At 47.7% G+C, this 19,763-nt stretch overlaps 1 protein-coding gene and 1 non-coding gene across 2 annotated transcripts; one reads left to right on the forward strand and one right to left on the reverse strand.

Moving 5' to 3' along the window:
• Positions 1-1,890: 1,890 nt before the first annotated feature.
• Positions 1,891-15,751, reverse strand: LACTBL1 (lactamase beta like 1). Its single transcript, XM_062507776.1, is given in 7 exon segments — positions 1,891-2,869; positions 4,680-4,785; positions 7,828-8,075; positions 9,449-9,606; positions 10,325-10,434; positions 12,273-12,417; positions 15,707-15,751. Coding segments are annotated over 7 exon segments (1,791 nt in total).
• Positions 8,514-8,587, forward strand: TRNAN-GUU (transfer RNA asparagine (anticodon GUU)). The gene has a single exon. It is a non-coding gene; the product is annotated as a tRNA-Asn (tRNA).
• Positions 15,752-19,763: the final 4,012 nt, after the last annotated feature.

The following is a 19,763-nucleotide window of genomic DNA, read 5'->3' on the forward strand; positions in this document are numbered from 1 at the left end:
CATGCTGTGTAGCCTCTGCCATGCCCTGCAATTTGGATATTCACTTCAAGGTCAGATCTATCCTGCCCTGCCCCTCTGCTTGTTTTTATTTCAGCTCTACCCAGGGCTGAAACCACAATATCCCCTAGTTTTGAAGAGGCATTGAGGAGCCAGGACTGTGCATTTGTGATGGTCCTGTCTGCCCTCGTGTCTGACACTGTGAGGGGCTGCTGGCCACTGAAAGCACAGAATCATTGATTTACTGAGGTTGGAACAGATCTTCAAGGTCATTGAGTCCAACTGGTCCTCCAGCACTGCCAAGGCCACTACTAAACATGACCCCAGGTGCCACATTCACACATCTTTTGAACACCTCAAGACATGGTGGCTTTACCACTGCTCCATTCCAATGCCGGAACACCCTTGCTGAGAAAAAATTTACCAATATCCAACCGAAACTTCCCTTGGTGCAACTTGAGGCTGTTTCCTCTTGTACTGTCCTTTGTTCCCTGGGAGCAGAGCCTGACCTGGGGCTGTCCCCTCCTGTCAGGGAGTTGTGCAGAGCCACAAGGGCCCCCCAGATCCCCCTTTTCTCTGAGCCTCTTTTCCAGCTCCCTCAGCTGCTCCTGGTACCCCAGATCCTTTCCCAGCTCCTTTCTCTTCTCTGGACATGCTCCAGCCCCTCAGTGTCCTTCTTGTCATGAGGAGCCCAGAACTGACCCAGGATTTGAGGTGAGACCTCACCAGTGCCCAGCACAGGGGGACAATCACTGCCCTGGTCTTGTGTCACACCTTGGCTGGGCCTTCTTGGCCACCTGGGCACATCTGTGCTCATGTTCAGCCACTGTCACCAGCACCTCTAGGGCCTTTTCTTCCTGGCAGGTGTCCAGTCACTCTGGCCCACACCTGGAGCGCTGCCTGGGGTTGGTGTGGCCCATATCCCCTGTCCTGCCTGCCTTGGCATGGAGTGGGCACAGGGAGCGATAACAAAATCCACCAGTGGCTCTGTAGGTGCAGGGGCACTGTCCCCAGGGTGGTTCTCCCCAGGCTGATGCACTTCCCTCAGCATCTTCACTCCCAGCTGCAGAAACACCGTGGGTACAGTTGCATCCAGACATCCTGCCCAAAACATACAGAAAGGTTCCCATGCATTCCTGAATTCCCCCACCATGCTCACACACTTTCCTGGATACTGAAACTGTCACAGAGCTGAGTCCAGCTGGAACATCCCACCATATGTCCCTGTACCCCTGCTCCCAGAAGTGAACTTCAGCTTCTACACTGCTCCAAAACCCTTTGAGAACCACCCAAGGAGTCAAGACAGGACCACGTTGCTCTGCACTTTTCAAAGTTTATGATCCAGGAAAGAAACAGACCCTCACTTTCCAGGAATCCCAAGCAGGGCCTGGTGTCAGACTGGTGCCATTTTTTAGCACATAATGGTTTTGGCAAACCCAGGTAAGGGATCTTGTTTGTGATAGAAAGGCTCTTGAAAAGCCCTGCAGAAATCCTTGGACTGATAAAGAGACATTTTCTGAGAGACCCAGGGAATTCTCAGCCCTTTGATAGCAGTTGATCACCACAGTGGTCATCAAACAGACAATGCAAGAGTGGACACTTCAAAGCTCTGTTTCTTTTTATGGCATCCAAACACATCCATCCAGCGCATTCCCACTTCTTTTTCCTGCAGGTATGTCCAGGTGCCAGCTGGCCTGTTGTGCACTGCTGGGTGCCAATGACAAGTCAATAAAGTCGTCTTAAAACTGGGAAGGATTTGTTTGGCAAAAGAGTCATTTCCCTCCATCCTTCCCTTTGAATGGCATCCACAAAGCCACACAGGCAGGAGAGTCTGGTAAGACACAGATTCAGAGCCAGGTCCCAGGAGTGGAGGGAGCGGAGAGCAGGGAATGTTTAGCTGTAGAACACGGGCTTGCGCAGCACACGCACCACATTGTAGGTGTTCAGCCCCGGGGCGTCAAAGCCCGGGGACAAACCCTTGCGATCAAAGGGGTAGAAGTTAAAGAGCTGCCCATTCTGTGTCTCCAGTGAGATGGAGGCAGAGCCCAGGTACAGAACACATGGGAACTCCTTGTCAAAAACAACTTGGAAAACACGATCTTCCAGGTGGTGGAGCTTGATTGTCCGATACTTTTCAGGGATCAGCTCTTCCACGTGAGGTCCGAATTGCTGCATGACCAGCACCCCACCAATTCCAACTTTGATCTCATAAAAAGTCAGGTTGGAATAGGTGTAGTAGCCAACGTAAGGGATTGGGTTTGGGGGAGGAACCAAGCTTTTGTCGGCCTCTCTGAATGCCGTCTCCATGGCAGGGATGAGATACTCGTAGGTCTGAGTCACAATGTCCCCACCCTGAGGTCTGGGCCCTGCCATCAGCACGATGAAGCTCAGGCGGAGCTTGGGGATGAGAGAGAAGGTTGCTGAGTAACCATCAAGGTCCCCATCCTTCCTGATGACATCATATCCCAACTGCTCGTTAATCTCCCAGGGTGTGCCTGTCTTGTTAGCGAAGTATTCAACAGAGCACTTGAACAGGGGCGTCAGCATCGTCTTCACCGTGTCAGGCTCCAGCAGCCGGCGGTGGTAAGTGCCCAAGAAGACCATGGCCAGCTTGGCCAGGTCGGCAGCTGTGGAGTACATCTGGCCAGAGGGCCGGTACCAGCCCAGGTCGTAGAGCGGGGCTGGCTGCTGGCTGCCGTAGAAGCCCACGGCCATCTGGGAGCGGACGGGCGCCGTGATGTCGAAGCCGGTGTCCTCCATGCCCAGGCGCTCCAGGATGTTCTCCGAGATCCAGCGCTGGTACTGCCCATCAGCTGCGTGGTCAGCCAGCACGTGGGCCAGCAGGGAGAAGGCCAGGTTGCTGTAGTGGCATCTGGGAAGGAAGAGGAATATACTGGGCTCAGCTGTTCATCAGTGATACGCAAAATCAGTGGCTGGGTCTCTCTGCTTTAGGGAAAAATTTGTATTTTATGGAATGACAGATGAAGGGGAGACAGAAAAGCTGCATGTTGTTGCCATGATTTGTTGTTAAATCAAGAAAGAGAAATGTTTTACGGGAACATCAGTAGAGCTGATGTACAGAAAGAGCTGAAGATGGAAAAGAAACAACTCCTCTATATTTGCACAACCTGACATGCTGTTTATAATTGTTCACCATCCATTCTTTTTAAGAGCAGCATGGAGAATTCCAGGTGCTCACCTTAAAGGTCTCAAAATCCCGGGTAAACCTCTTTGGGGATTTGCCATTGGATAATCACTTAGATACCTAAGCTACCTTAAGATGGTAAAAGCACTTAAAGAGCACTTAAAAGCCCACAAAGCAGCATCCAGCAATGTGGAGTCATTAAAGAAACCTGAGTACTCCAGTCTTTAATAGCCATGAAGTGATTGAAGTCTTCACACTTCAAGGAAGTTTAATGGCATGAAGACATGAAGGGGCATTTAAAAAAAATACATTTTAAAAATTCATTATATTTTCAACCCATTATATTTTCAACAATTTTAATTGTGTGAAACCACACATCTCATTGAGACGTATTTCGATCATAAATTTGGTACCATTTCAACCTTTTCCAGCCCATTTAATTGAAAGCATGGTGAGCATATGTATTCTTACCCTAAGAATAAGCACATTCTGTATGTAAAACCCTGTATCTGAAATGGACCTGAATTTCAACATATGTTAAAACATCTATATCAGTGAAAGGGAACTTCCTTTGGGAAGAATGATCTGTTAGCTGGGAAACACAAGAAGGAACAAGGAGAGAGAGTGAAAACTATCAACATATCAATTAAGACATTGAGAGACTATGTGGGGATGTCCTTATTTATCTTCATGGGGATAATAAAATAAAGATACCAATAGAGATAAGTTGCAATAAAGATATAAAAATACCAAAGAAGATGATGATATTAAAATCCTAAAATCCTCTAAAGAATATCTGTTGTAGCCACCTACATGATGTAGGACAGAACAAACACAAGTAGATCCTCAGCCATTCTGGGTAAATTATTTCAGACTGTAATTAATTACCAAACAATTTTGCAGTCAAAGAAAATTTCTTCCCAGTTAGTTTGAATCCATTCCCTCATCTGCTGTCCAGTGGGTCCTGTTGAAGGCTGTGGGGAAGTGTCTAAGGCCAGGTTGGACAGGGCTTGGAGCAACCTGGGATAGTGGAAGCTATCCCTGCCCATGGCAGAGGGGTGGAGAAAGATGATCTTTAAAGTTCCTTCCAACCCAAATCAGTGTGGGATTCTATGATTCCATGATATCTTTGAGGTAAGAGACTTTTAACAGGCTACAGGCATTAAAACAAGCATTCACTGACTTTTTAGATAATTTAGAGACACACAACTGGCAACAGACATGATTTTAACTGAAACCGGTGATGATTTAAAATGTTTAAATTAAAGTGCCTTTCCACTTTTGAAAACCTGCATCATTTAAGGCTCATTAAGTGAAGTATAGCAATTTAATTTGGCTCATCTGGTCTTAAAAAATGAAACCTAATCCTGACACCTCCAACAGTATTTTTTTTCCCAGCCTCTGACAGGTGTGTGGGGAGATGCGGAAGCTCTCTTTGGGAATAGCTTCCTTTTATCTGCTGGCCATGGAGGCTGGGGACAGGGCTGAGGGTGGAGAACACATCCAGACCAAAAGCTCCCAAAGGGATGTATCTGACCTGGTTCCTGGGTCAGCCACCAGGATGTCATCTTTGAGCAGCGTGAGGGCATCCTGTGTGCTGCCCTTCCAGAGCAGGCTGGTGGATCGCAGCCTCCTGGGCAGACCTGTGCCATGAAAGAGAGAGAAATCATGGAAACGATGGCTCTGGTGAAGAGACAACAAAGGCAAGATTCACCGGCAAAATGGAAGCACCAGTGGTGGACACGAGAGCTCTGGAGACACAGCGAGGACTGCTCCTGCTGAGCTGCAGGACACGGCATCAACTCATGGACTCCTGACTCTGGGTGACCCATGTCCTACCTCAGCATCAACTCTGGGCTGCTGCATCTCAGTGGAAATACCTTGATGAGAGATGGGAATTATCCTGGATCCCCAAGTGTGGTTTGGAAGAGAGGGGCAAATGAGGTGTTGGGAAATCCCTTTATTCCCTTGACTACAAATGTGTGTAATAGCCCCTTTTAACAGGATTTCCTTCTTTATGCTTCACCACAGAAGGCCTAAACTTCTCTGGGCAACTCCAGGCATGGTCTAAAGTATTTTTATCTTCCTCCCCATCTTTAGCAACTTTTATTCAGGGTTTCTGAATACAGAAAAAAAAAAAAAAACAAACCAAAGTTCTTTCCAGTTTTAATTATTCAGGGTTTCTAAATGTAGAAGATATCTTATTTCTTTTCACTTTTCGTTTCTCACTGAACATGGATTCCCTAATTTATTTTTAATAATCTCAGCTCCTCTGCACAGGATCTATGGTTTGCCTAGGCCAGAACTTGGATCACTTTTGGAATGGAATCCTTGTGGCCATTTGCAACTTGCTTTGATGTGGATGTTTGGGAGAAAATTGGGAAATGTATGTTTCTGAGAGAAAAACGACTCACAGCTGTGCACTCAGTGACCATGTCTTAATCATGGATTCACTAAGGTTGGAAAAGCCCTCCAAGATCATGGAGCCCAACCATTAACCCAGCACTCTCTTGTCCACCACTAAACCATGTCCCCAAGTTCCACTTCTCACATTTTGTGAACTCCTCCCAGGATGGTGACTCCACCACTTCTATGAGCAATCTTTGCCAATGCTTTACAACCCTTCCTCTGAAAATCTGTTTCCTAATATCTGATCTAAGCCTCCCTTTGTGCAACTTGAGGCCTTTTCCTCTTGTTCTGCATCCTGGCAAAGCTGAATGAGGCCCCATTCTTTTGTGGTAGTGACACTTGTTTTTCTCAGCTGGTCTGAACTTGGCATTTGAGCTGGATTGAGAGCACTGCTTCTGCCCCTGCTCTGGGGTTATTTGTGCAGCTGCATGACCAGATCAGAGATGCACTGACATCTTCCAGTGGACAATGGGCTCCTTCATTAGGTACTTGCCCCAGTGGCAGCAAAGGAAATGTTGGAGCAGTGAGAGAGTTGAGTTCTGTGACAGCAGTGCAGTGTCTCCTTGAGGTTCATTTGAAATGATAAACCAGAGCATAATATAATCCAGAGTCATTGATTTCTACCTCATGGGCTGCTAATTGAAGTGACAAGCACGTTGTTAATAATTTACAATTGCATCTCATCCTGTCATTCGTGTGGATTTGAAAATCATGATCTTAACAAGCTGGAGCTTCCCTCCAGCAATGAGGGCCCATTGAGTGCTAAGGAGAAAAACCTTTGGAGTTACTTTTGTAATATGCAATGGAGAGACCAGATAATGAGGATCTATTACAGATCAGTTTCCATTGGAAGAATTTAGATGAAACCCTCCTTAAAAGATGTCATGCAGTGGCTTTGATCCCAGTGCTAAGCAGAACTTATTCCTTTTTGGGGTTTGACACACAGCAAATGGAAACTGGAACTGGAACATTCCTTTCATTTGCAGTTGGGATTTTGAAACTGTGCATCTCCTTCCACTGAATTATCAGGGTCTAAGGGTTGGTGTGTCCCATGGGGGTGCTCTGGCAAATCTGGGCTACAATCTAAAATCCAAAAATACACAAGTGCATAAAAGGAGCTGAGCAGGAGCACAAATCCAGCAGAATGAAGGAAGCAACAGAAGGGTCACAGAGTACCAGCAATTATGACCAGGTACCCTTTTGACTTATGCTCCTTACAACACTTCTGGGGTGCACTTCACCCCTCCCTGGGTGACAGGAGCATTCAGAGCAGCTTCAGGTGCTCATGAGAGTCAGAGGGGACCAGGCAGAATTGGTGCTCCTGAAGACAACATCAGGCTGGATAGAGCCACACCTTGCCTGCAGGGAGAGGAGCTGGGCAGAGATGTGGCCACTGGCCACTTTGAGTTGTTTATTTGCTTCTTTCCAGGTTTCAGTATCATTCTATTTTGGGGAGCCCTCATTTTCATATTAGCTTGCTTCAAATGATGCTGTACCCCATCCTGAGGTCCTGCAACTTGAAGACATGCTATTCTGATTTTATGTCCTAATTTTAGGGCATTTATTCCAATCTGGAGAAAAGCAAATGCTACAGAGATTATCCAAAATACCACATGTGATATCAGCACAGTCTCTTTGACTGTTTTGTAATCTCTTAGTCAAGTATTAGCAGCTTTGTTTCTGAGAAAGTTTAAAGTTCTTAGTCCTGTGAGCTCCTCCCTCAATATAAGAGTTCCCCAATTCTTAAGGTAGCAGCAGATTAACACTTCTCTGACAGAAATACCAAGCTATTAATAGCTCAGGAATCCTGGATCAGGAACCACACTGACAGCTAAATTTAGCTCAGTAATCAAGGTCTTTCTATTCAAAGCAAAGAGATTTGCCAACTCTACATCTCAGAAAAATGAGAGCACTCTGGAGTAGAAAACGCTGTTGTGCAATTGGAGGCTGATTTCAGGTCATGGTATCGAGAAGCAAGGAATCTGTGTTCACCTTAAAGGAATCTGTGTTCATGTATCAGGGGAAAAAACCTCCTCATCTCAGCCCCTTTCCTGGCAGGTGTCCTGGGCAAGAGTTTCCTTTGAGCACTCCATGAAGTTGCTGACGCCCTGCTTCCAAGACCCTGCCTGATCCCTGGGAGGTGCACAGTGCAGGGTCCAGACTGGGAAAAAAAACCTCCCAGCAGCTTTTTTTTTTGTTCCTGGAATATGGTCAGCTTTCTCTGTGGTGTTTTTCCAGAGCAGAGAGGCCCAGGGACACTCAGGGACCTGCCTTACCTGAGAGCTGACTGGCCATTCTGCGCAGGGTGACCGGGGATGGCTTCAGTGGCATCGAGCCCTTTTCCAAAAAAACCAGCCCATCTGCTGTGTATCTCTGCTCTGAGTCCTTGAGCTTCCCCAGAGGGTTCTTAATAACAAAGTTCTGGGCATAACGCTCCAATGGGTCATCAAGGGATGTGACTTTTCCTTCCTCCCACATCTTGTACAACATAATGGTGGGGAAGATCTTGGAGACACTGGCAATTCTGTTAGGGAAGAAACATTGGAGAAATTTAGCATTAAGAAGCCCATAAATCAAGAGGAGAGAAGAGATCACTGTGATTTTACATTACACATTTGCTCATTCCAGAGGGAATGGCTAAAATACAGGTAGGAAGTATGAATTAATGTTCTTAAATCTGAATCTTTATAGAATGCAACATAACCTCTGCCAGCCCCCAGCAGTACAGTGGGCTGCTGATCTCCCTATTCACTTGGCACTTATAAAATGACATAAATTGTAAATTACTGGTTAGCAAATACCATAAAAACTCTCAAGCAGTTTATTGGAATTTTAAGGTTAAAATCACAGAATCATTTAGGTTGTAAAAGACCTTTAAGACCATTGAGTTGGACCATTTAGCTAGCAGTACCAAAGGGTCCCTAAATGCCATTTTCCCACAGTTTGTAGGTCCATGCAGGCTGTCCCTGTGGTGCAGTTGGTCAACATGTTCAGCTGTTAACCAAAAGGTTGGTGGTTCGAGCCCACCCAGGGACGTGGACCTGGCTCCTGGCCCATGGTGGTGGCTTGGAACCAGACCTTGAATGTCCCTTCCAACTCAAATTATTCAATGGTTCTGGAGGAAAAATAGCACAAGGTCATTTTACCATTATACAGATGGCAGACAAACAGATAATCACAGCTGCTGAAACTGTCAAAAATTGTTCATTCCGAGGACAAAATTTTACAGTCAGAGTGCAGCCATGTTTCTTAGATAACACAGTTACAATTCACTGAAGAGTGATCTTTAAAGGAATGGAGCATTTCCTTCATCTTTATTTGTTTTTTTTTTATTTATTCATTTATTTGCACAGAGCTTGATTGTCTTAACCCAAAAAATAACAGCCAATATGAGTTTTGAGTTCGGCTTCACTGGCATGAAGAATAAGCTTATGGGTCTGCTTTACTGTGGTCTGTAGATATTAATCCCAAATGTCAGTTTTTCTTAAACTGGCATTTATTATTATTTTTTATTTATTATTTATAATTTTTTTAATCCTGTGGCACTGTCTCCTCTCTGCTTTCCAAATCTGTGTCAGCTCTCGGTCTTCAGGTTTGTGCCCTGGACATGAAGCCATTTTCATGTAAGGAATAGTATGTTTTCAGGTTCCTTAGGGTCATTGCTATTCCAGTTTAAAATATTGGCAGAATTAAATGAAAAAAATGCATAAATAAATCCAAAGTAACTCAGTAAGCCACCAGCATTTAACAATCTGGGAATTCACTTTGTCTCACGAAGTTTCAGCATAAGCCAGCAGAGTTTTCTGCAGTTTGTGACGGCATCTCCACAGCCAGATATCAGCTCTCCATAGGTGTGTGTGCCCTTTCCTGGCTCTCACAGCTGGCCAGGTGTCTCACCTGTAGATGGTGTATTCATTGGGCACCCCTGAGGCAGGGTCAGAGCCGTTCTTCTTGCCCAAGTTGCCCGTCCAGAGCACGGTGTCGTTGTAGATGACGATGGCTGACATGGCCGGCAGGCCCGAGCTGTGCATCCTCTGCCGCAGCATCTGATCCACCTGGGGAAGGCAGGGAAACCATCAGCTTCCAAAGGAAGGGTCTTACAGTGCATCCAGTCTGTCCCAGGCCATAGAAGGCCCAGTCAGAGCAATGCTGCAGTATTTCCTCAGAGCACATGGAGCCTGCCAGAATTTCAGGCAGTGCTAAAATGTCAGATCTGTCCCATACTGAGGATTTAAGGTCAGTGTATCACACCCTCTTCCAGTCAGATGCAGGTCTTCCTACCCTTCCACTTCCTCTTCTCCTTCTCTTCCTCTCCCTCTCCCTCTCCACTCTCTTCCCCAGAGTTATGTACAAGCATTTTTTTAAATTTTTAAACAGGAGTGTGAGGAAAGCCGCAAAGGAAGAGAAAGGAGCTGGCATTGGCTGATGAATTGGAGCCAGAGAGAACCTGAGCCAGGTACTCTCCAGGGCATGAGGGCTGCCTAATAGTGGAGCAGATGCCAAGAACCATTATTTTTTGCTGGTGGAAGCTCACCAGACCTTCTGATGGACAAGTGATGATGTTTGCCCATCCCAGCTCACCCTCTGGTCAAAAGAATTGCTCCCTGACCTGTTCACTGAAGGAGTTTTACACATCCATTTCTGGGTTTGCATGTTCAACTCCCCACCTCCTTCCCCATGGATGTTCAGTGGCAAAATCCTCCATGTTCCCTGTACCCCTGGAGAAAAGCAGCCAGGAGCTGTGTGTTCCTCTGGTCCCTCCTCCCCACAGACCTTTTCCAGTGCTTCCTTCAGGATGGGGAGGGGGTGGTCCAGTGGGACTGGCTCAGGATAGCGGGGACACATCTGCACAGCTTCTGACCTCACTTCCATCACGGATGGATCTGGAAAACAGTTTAGGGTGACACAGGTGACTTCCACAGACACATGGACAAACTTGAATCTCACCCAGCAGCCACCACAACCTTTCTTGATTGTGTTGGCCTAAGGGACACTTCTGCATAGGGAAGGGACAGTGCTGAATTGTTTCTGTCTTATGTAAAACAGGCACTGTGCCCTGTTATTGCCTATTCCAACATGGGATGGACACGGGATGTACTTCAACCAACTCTACAGCCTGGGAGAGTAAAGACCTGGGGCTGCAGAAGACTCTGGGGTGCCTGGCAGTGGATTAGCCTGCCTGGAAGGGCCTGCCCATGTTTAGAGGAAAGTCTGAGCTGGGGTTCAGGAGAACAGTGACAAAGAGTCATCCCTTGTGCATCATAACCTCAGGAACTGGGCCAGGAGTGAGGGCCATGTGAAATCCTGACTAACAGCACAAGGTAGAGCCCACACCCACTCCATCAGTTGTCTCCTGAATCAGCTGCATCCTCCATGTCCCACACACAGCTTACATTTTTGTGGCCAGAAAAGATCCTTAAACTCAGAGAGAGATGGGAACTCCCTTTCCTGGAGGCACTATTTTCCCAGCTGATCCCAAGGTATTCATCAATACAGCTACCCTGCTCTCTCAGCTGGGGACAAAATGCCATTTTCTTGCTTACCAGGTGAACATAAAGCATCAGAAATAGGCATGAGGAGAGAAATGGCACTAGGAAATCTTGGAGATGGACAGGGATGGATATACACAGCCTACAGGCAGTCTGGTACTCTGAGAGAAAAATGTGTGGTTTGAAACCTTTTCAGACCTTGGTCTGTGAATACTTCTGGCACCTTCATAGTGGATTTCATGCCACCTTTCAGCTACTTAAAACCCTGATCCATTGACACTGTGTGTATTTAATCCTTGTGCATGCAGTGCCCTGAGTGGATCAGTTGAGTTTCCTACAAACAACAGAGGAGACCATGGAGATGCTCCAAGGATTGGAGCCGTGCTGGGAGAGCTGGGGGTGTTCTGGAGAAGAGAAGGCTCCAGGGAGTCCTGAGAGCCCCTTCCAGACCCTAAAGGGGCTCCAGGAGAGCTGGAGAGAGACTTGGGACAAGAGATGGAGTGATAAGGACAAGGGGGAATGGCTTCCCACTGCCAGAGACCAGGGTTAGGTGGGATATTGGGAAGGAATTCCTCCCTGTGAGGGTGCTGAGGTCCTGGCACTGGTTCCCAAAGAAGCTGTGGCTGCCCCTGGATCCCTGGAAGTGTGCAAGGCCAGGTTGGATGGGGCTTGGAGCTACCTGGGATAGTGGGAGGTGTCCCTGCCTATGGCAGGGGGTAGCACTGGATGGGCTTTAAGGTCCCTCCAGCACAAACCATTCTATGACTCCATAAGTTCTAGTGTGAACCAGTAGGCTTAAACCAGGGCAAAGATTTGGAGAATAACAAAGAAAACAAACCTTGAAGCTGAAGCACATGGTAAGGTATAAAAGAACCCCAAACCTGTTTCTAAACTAGAGTAACTAACTGGAGTAACTGGAATAACAACGGGGGGGGGGGGGGGGGGGGGGGGGGGGAAAGGGCGGGGGGGAGGAACTCAAGAATCTAAAATAAAATGCCTCCTTAGCAGTTAACCAAATCTAGGCAGAATGATGGAGCTTCTTTGGACACCAGCAGAGTGACTTGGTACCTCCATCAACCCAGCCTTCACCTCCTCTGTGGCCTTGCTTTATTGCTCTCTGGGGAGATCTGTGTTTGGGGAAGTGTTCTTTGGGGAGAAATGAGAAGAAAGCTTTTATTAGTCTTCCAAGTCTCTGTGCCTCACCATGAGCAAGGTTAAAACCCTCTACTCACTGGGCTCCACCTTGGGGAGGCTGTACTGCCACAGGAAGCAGCCAGTCATGGCCACGGACAGCAGGAAGAGGAAGAGAACCAAGATGTGGATCCACTTCACCTCCATGGCAGTGAGCTTGAGGACACTCCGGCTGCAGGGTGCCTGCTGGGAATGGAAGAGGAATGGGAGAGAGAGAGAAAACGCCTGTGTGTGTCAGCTCTGAGAGAGGCCCCTGTGCTGGAGAATAAAGCTGCTGCAGGGACAGGACTTGCCTGGCCTGGTGGAAGTGTCCCTGCTCATGGCAGGGGGTGGAATAGGATGAGCGTTAAGGTCTCTTCAACCCAACCTATTCTGGGATAATTTCAGTACCGTTGCTGCACCAGGGCAGGGCAGGGCAGAGCAGCCCATGTTGGGGTAACTGGAAGTAGAAATGCCTTCCTGGCTTTCAGTGAGTCTGTGAGCCATTAACTCTTCTCCCTTTGTTGGTTCTTGTGGAGCATTAACCTCTCCTTCTGCCTTCTCCTGTTCCTGCAGGTGAAGCTCATCATCCCACCCTGGCAGGAGTCTCAGTTACAGCTCTCACTTCCTCCCTTCTTAACAGCCATGACTTATTCCTGGATACCTTTCCAGCCCCTTTTTTCCAGCATCTGTCCATGGCAGCCACCAGCCAGACCATCTGAGCAGATCCAGCTTTTCTAGATGAATGATGGAATTTTTCACTCTGTTCTGCCCTCACCCTTCTCTGTTGTGCCTGTAATTTCCATTCTATCACGTACCATCTGTAAGTTTGGCATTTACAGATGCCATGTTTTGGGAAACTGCCTGATATTTGAGTGTGTGCAGCTCTCACAACACTGGAGACCATCCAGGTTGGTGAGAGAACCAGATCAATGTTGAAGAAAAACAAGGAACAGATGACAAATGAGGAGGTGCCTGAGCCTGAGCTGTGCTCCTTCACTGCCTGCAGGAGGTCAGGAGGGTGCTTTTGAAAGTTTGGCAATTAATGTTATAAAACATATGGCCTGCCATTTGCATCCAATATGCTCCACATTCCTAAGCTGTTTCAGGTTGTCTGGACTCACTTGTAGGATAGACAGATTGAAATATTCCCTTTAGATTTCCACACAGCCTTTCCCCCCCTGTTTTTGAGATATAGGATAGTTCATGCGAAAGCTGCTGCAAATCGTCTGAGCCTTGTCACTCACAGCCAGGGAATCTGCAGAGCTTCTCCCAGACTTGCACATGATTCTGTGGATCCAGCTGGGTTTTCCAGCCTTCACTGGAACTCTGGATTGCAGTTCCACTTTGTGCATAATAAAACTATATCAGTAACAATATATCATAATTTTTCCCGAAGGCCTTCAGCTTAGTCAGGCATTCCTATAGGAATTTATGAAAGCAGCTTAAGTCAAGTTCTTCCATAAAATAATTAAAATTCAAGGATGGCTTAAGACAGTGCAGGTGGCTGCAGACCCACTCACACCTGAGCACTCCAGGTCCGTACTCCAGCCTGTGATGTGTTTCTAAATAGGGGAATGCCATCCTGATACCAATCCCATTTTTCTTTGGATATACCAACCTCCTTCAGGGCCTTAGCAGGCAGGAGATTCCATCGCTCAAGGAAAAGCCTGTGCTGAGATCTCCTCAATCCCCTCAGGCTGGCAGGGCTCAGCGTGTATTCAAGGATGCCACCCGGAGCTGTTTTCCTGCAGTGAGGAGTGGGACAAGGCTCTCTGCTCTGGAGTGGTCATGGGGTGACTTCCTTGGATTTACTCCCATCTTAATAACATTGTCTCCACCAATTTTCAGTTCCTCTGCCCATTTTTCTGCCTCTTTCCTCACTACATTGAGAAGCCCTGATTACTGAATCCCAAAGAACAAGGTGAGAAGGCTATTTTCTGGTGTACTCCTCATCTCATGGACTCCAGACTCCCTGGGCCACTCACTGAGGACACAAAGATACTGACTTTGAGCTCATCTTTTCATCCAAAGTCATCCTTCAGTCCAAACTCCCCTTTACTTCATGTGGACCTGTGCTCTGAATGGCTCTTTTTCCTGTGATCCATTGGGAATGCAAAGAAACCCTGACAATACCATGGACTAGAGATATGGATCTCTCCTTTATTGATGGGACACCAAATACCTGAAAGTGTGAGAAATATTCATTCACCCCAGGAGATGCTCTACCATCCACACTACCTTTCAGGGAAAACACCACTTTTTCCCTGTACCTGGAAGACTGTCAGGCAAGCAGATGGATAGATTCCTACAAACACTCATCACAATTCCCACTCCAGGACCTGTCTGCTCTCACCTTCCTCTGGTTTCCCCCTCACTCCGTGTGTCTGTGACTGTCACTGCTCACAGCACAGACACAGCAATGCAGGGGGAGGGGGACACTGAGCACTTAAACACATGCAAATGAATGCAAACACATGCAAGAATGAATGCACGCAGCTTCCCATGGGGACACTTTAGCAGTAGGATACATTTTTTCCCCTTGAGCTTTGCAAAATTAGGATGGGGAGAAAAACTGGGGATTCCCCATGGACCACCCAGGTCACTATCCTGCCCCACCAGGTCAAGGCACAGCTCAGCAGGGATTAGGGAGAGCCAGAAAGACCCCCAGCCCCTCACATACCACCTCCAGCAGCTGCCTCAGTCCCAAAGGCTGTTGTCCCTTGTCCAGGCATGTGAGCACCTCAGCAAGCCCATCCTGGTCAGCCTGAGCCCTGGGCAGGGGGGAGCAGGAGCCCTCAGCATCTTCCAGAGGCAGCTCTGTGTCACAGGCAGGTGCTGCTCCGTCACCGGCTGGAGCAGCTGGGTTTATCTCCCCAAGAATCCTGCTCCAGGTTTATCTCCCCAAGAATCCTGCTCCAGGTTTATCTCCCCAAGAATCCTGCTCCAGGTTTATCTCCCCAAGAATCCTGCTCCAGGTTTATCTCCCCAGCAGTCCTGCTCTGGGTTTCCCCATCCATTTGGCCCATCTAGGCCCTCCAGAGAGTGCTGCTGATCTCCCCTGGGAAAGGAGCTTAAGTGATGGGGACAGGATGGCGTTTGCACAGGAAAGTGCCTGAGAGATTGGATGTTAATTCTTCCTAATGCTTCTATGCCATGTGTGTGAATCACAGCTGAAACCAGGAGGGCTTCACCATCTATTTATAGCAGCTTCATCTCCTCCTGACATCTGAACAGGAGGCGATTAAGCAGGAGAGGACCAGTCCCTGAGTGCCTCCAGCAGCCCTGGGATCTGCTCAAGGGGAGGGGACGTGGGGAGTTAAGCCGGGAGCTCAGGCACTCTCTGGGCTTAATCCTGAACAGCCTCCCGGAGTTCCCCCACAGTGACAGACAAGGGAGTCATTCCCAGCTCCCAGGCTCACAGGACCGAGATGGAGCTGGGATTTCTCCCCCCTTATCCGCCAGGATAGTGGGAGGTGCAGGAGGGGATCCTTACCCGCAGCTGTAACCCCTCCATGGCTGCTCAGCAGGCTCTTCTCATCCCTTGTGCTGCTGGTCCCCACAAATAAAGGGCTTATAAACCCAAGTGCTGGAGAAAACAGAGTTGGTGCAGGAAAAAAAGCAGTCAGAGCAAAGAGGTAACAAAGCCCCAATTAACAAAGCCCTGCTCAGGTAAGCAGAGCTGCAGGGACAGACTGGCTTTGGATAGGGACATGGGGGTTGGAGAGAGGTGACCTTTAAGGTCCCTTCCAACCCAAGCCATTCTATGAGACAAACCACAGTAACCACAGAAGTTAAGTCCTCAGCAACACCTTCCCTCTTTCTGCCCCTGGTCTGACAGCATCTTGTGTTTACCCCCAAGCTCTGGCACTTCCCATTTCCCTTCACCATCCTCACCTCCAAACAAAAGAAACTGAAGTTTTGAGACCTTCAGGTCTCAGACACATTTTCACTGTGGCTCCTCCACAGGGTCCTTCCAGCCCCCTGCAAGGCTCCTTCGTCTTGTTCCCTCTACACAACCAACAACACCCCTTACCCTTGGGAATCACACCCACAGCCAAGGGACTGTGTGACAGGATTGGAAGTGCCAGGCTAATAGCACCATCACCATCTTTCCCACAAAATCTCCCATAAAATTTCCCTCATCCATCTACCTGGCAGCAGCAATTCAGTCCCCAACACCCCAAAAAGAGCTCTTACCAGCCTTGCTGCTACCTCCGGCTTCCAGCTGAGGAATTTGGGGCTGTCCTGCAGCTGCAGATGTTAAGAGCATCTGAAGCACTAATCCAGCTGCCAGCCTCTCTGAGTACAGATTAATGGGCCAGGCCTCACCCCTCCACAAGCAGCACAGCATCTGTCCAGGGATGCAGCCAGAGGGAGGATTGCTGGTGATTTCCTGGCTCCAGTGACACTGCAGAGTGGAAAATGGGGAGCTGTGGTGTGGGTATCTGTAACATGCTGTGAGCTGGAAATGAGAATATAATATATTATATTATATTATATTATATTATATTATATTATATTATATTATATTATACTAATGATAAATGCTCTCCAAAGACAAGGGCGTGGTTATGTACCCAGTCCTATTCCAGCTCCAGGGGCATGGTACACCTCAGGGGACCTTCCCATCCCATTCCTTCTTCAGATCTTCGCAGGTAGGGGCATTCTCCTCAGTACCATGCTTTCATTCCAGTATCTCCAATAGCAGGCCAGAATCTGGCAGTGCCCAAAATATCCAGTGGAGCCTGTGTAGCCACGTGCCTGTACCCCAGAGCTGTGCCCAAGTTCTGGTGAATGGGGCTGCCAACGACCTCCTGGCTGATTAGAGTGGATCAGGCTCCTCATGGTTATATTGCTCCCCATTTCTGGGAACTCTGATTTCCTTCTGTCCCTGCTACCAGTGCTCTTTATGGTGGCTTCATGCCCAGTTATCCCACAGGTACCAACAATCCCTTTGGCCTGGGAACCCAGTCAATGCCTCAGAAATGTGAGTCTGTGAGTCTGTGATGTCAAAGGTCCCCTGTGGTGGCCACTGCTCTGCTGAGGCTCCATCTCTGGTTACAAATGAACAGTCTCCTCCATGTGAAATATCTGTGTGCTTTTTTTGATAGACCTGCAGTGCCAAAGATTCTCTTCCCAATTTTGTAGTACCTCGGGTTAAAGGCATCCCTTTCTCAGTGCTGGGTCTATTTTCTCATAATTTTCTGGAACTAAGAGGGATTTAAATCCTATTCTATGCCTATTCTATGGGGAAGCAGCAGGAGAGGGGTTCAACTCCCCCAGCCCCCAGCATAGAGAAACTCACTCCAGTATTTTCACCAAATCTACGGATGGAATTTCAGCACTCATCCTTCCGTGCCTTGGTCCTGGTTTTGACTAGGACAGAGTTAATTTTTACAGTAGCTTGGAAGGGGCATGACCTGAAGGTTGTTCTGTACCACCTCATGGAATTGCTGGGAGCAGGGAAAGGGACTCTTCTGGGAGAAGGGGAAAAGGGGTCCCTTGCAGTTGAGGAAATTGTCTTTGGGTATTGTGTATTATTGGGTGGTTTTTTTCCAAGTGAATAGTTTCTAACACCCTTTGTCTTTACTATTGTTTCTGTTACTGTTAATTTTCTTATCTCATCGCTGTTTCCAGTAAATTGTTCTTATCTCAACCTGCCATCTTTATCTTTCATACCTTCAACTGTCCTCTTCAGTCACAGGTGGAGGGGGAGAGGGAAGCAAGGGGCAGAATGGGAGCACTAAATTGGAGAATTTAATTTCTAAATGCCACAGTCTCCCATGCCAAAGGTCCCAGGGGAACTCACATGTTGCTGGTAATGGATCTTTGGAGATGAAAGGATTCAAAGATGTGGTCTTGGGTCCCACCTGAGATGTCAAAGTGCTAAAAAAGTTTAGTCACCCTTGACTTTCTGCAGCAAAGTCTCAGACATCCTATTCCAGAAAAAAGAAAAAAGAAGAAAAATAAATATTTGAGTGCTACAGCAATGGGAGCAGCTTGGGCTGGATGTCTCTGCAGAGGAACCCTGAAAAAAGAGATCCCTGGGCTTTTCTACCCTCACAGTGTGTGCACGTGCTCTTCATGCCTCCAGGGGTGATTTTTGGTCTGGGGTCTTCTAACACCTTGTTGGACTCTTTCTGTCTCCATGCACACAGGCCATTGACTTCTCTTATCTCGTGAGTTGTGGCTTCCACTGATGGCTGGAGCCTCCTTATCTCCTGCTCTGTGCCTCCTGAGCACTGGCAGAGCCAGCAGAGCTTAGGAGCCCAAGACCTTCCTGATTTAGGGAAAGCATTGCCCGGCAGCACCTCAAATGTCAGTGTGTTATCAGCATTATTCTCCTACTGCATTCAATACACAGCTCTGTATACAGCTACAAGGAAAATTACTGGGAAAATGAACTCCGTTCCACCCAAAAGCACATCTGGGTGAGAGTTCAAAGCTTGTGACTTGAGGCTTCTGCAAATCCAGCTACTCAGACTAAGAAATGAAAGCTAAGCAAGCAGCTAAACCACACAATATAATACCTCTGAGTGATTTATTCTGATTTAAAATTTGCTTCTTAAGCCAACAACTGATATTTCTCAGCCCATCCTTGGGAGGCCTGAGAGTCTCCACTGAATGGTTTTCCACTGGGTCCCAGCTTAGAGAAACCTGAGAAGGGTTGTAGGAAGATGTTGTGGTTTCCAGAGCAGCCTCTCCCTCTTCTCCCAGGGCATCCCTGTGACCCAGGGAGCTACAGCCAGGAGGGAACATCAAACAGGCAATGCAGCCAAAGGATTTTGTGTTTCATAACACCAAAGGGCTGTGAAGATCAATCCGTGGAATAGCTCTGACCAGGAATCAGTGGGATAGGGAATGACCAAAACAAACAAACAAACAAACAAACAAACAAACAAACAAACAAACAGCTGGCTGAGGGCTGTTTGAGCTTCTCCCCCCACTCAGCTGCAGATCAACACAAAGATCTGCCCAGGTCCTGAGCTGCCTGGTCTGGCTGCATCTCTCTCCACTGCCAGCCAAGGAATTCTGCATTGCCGGGTGTTTTACACAGGTTGTCCTGGAGCACAGAACCAGGACCCCCATCAGGCTCTCTCCAGATGAATTATTTTTCCATCCCTGCCCTGTAGACTCCAATCCTTCTTAGCCCAGCTATTAGGCCCACAGGCTACACAGAACTCAGTGATTTTATGCAGAAAGAAAATCTGACCCGATTGCTCAGGAACTAAAAAACTTTAATACTAGAAAATAACAAACAGTAAACAGAAGAGTTTGTACTGAACAACCCGGGAAAGATGGTACAGGGAGGCTGGAACCATGCACGAGGGCAAGTGGACAAAAGCAGGTGTCAGGGCATGGCAGGGGTGTTTATAAACTTGGAGGAGGAGTGGAACTAGGGTGGAGTTTAGGGAGGGGGGGTCCAATAAAAAAGGGCAATTAGGAATATGAAAAGTATTGCAGCAAAAAGGAACCAGTGATAACAAGGGAAGCAGAGAACTTTCTGGCAATGATGAACATACTGGAACTGGAGGATTCTGGGGGTGATT

This window comes from Cinclus cinclus, chromosome 23 (assembly GCF_963662255.1).
Source record: "Cinclus cinclus chromosome 23, bCinCin1.1, whole genome shotgun sequence".
In the NCBI taxonomy this organism is placed as follows: Eukaryota; Metazoa; Chordata; class Aves; order Passeriformes; family Cinclidae; genus Cinclus; species Cinclus cinclus.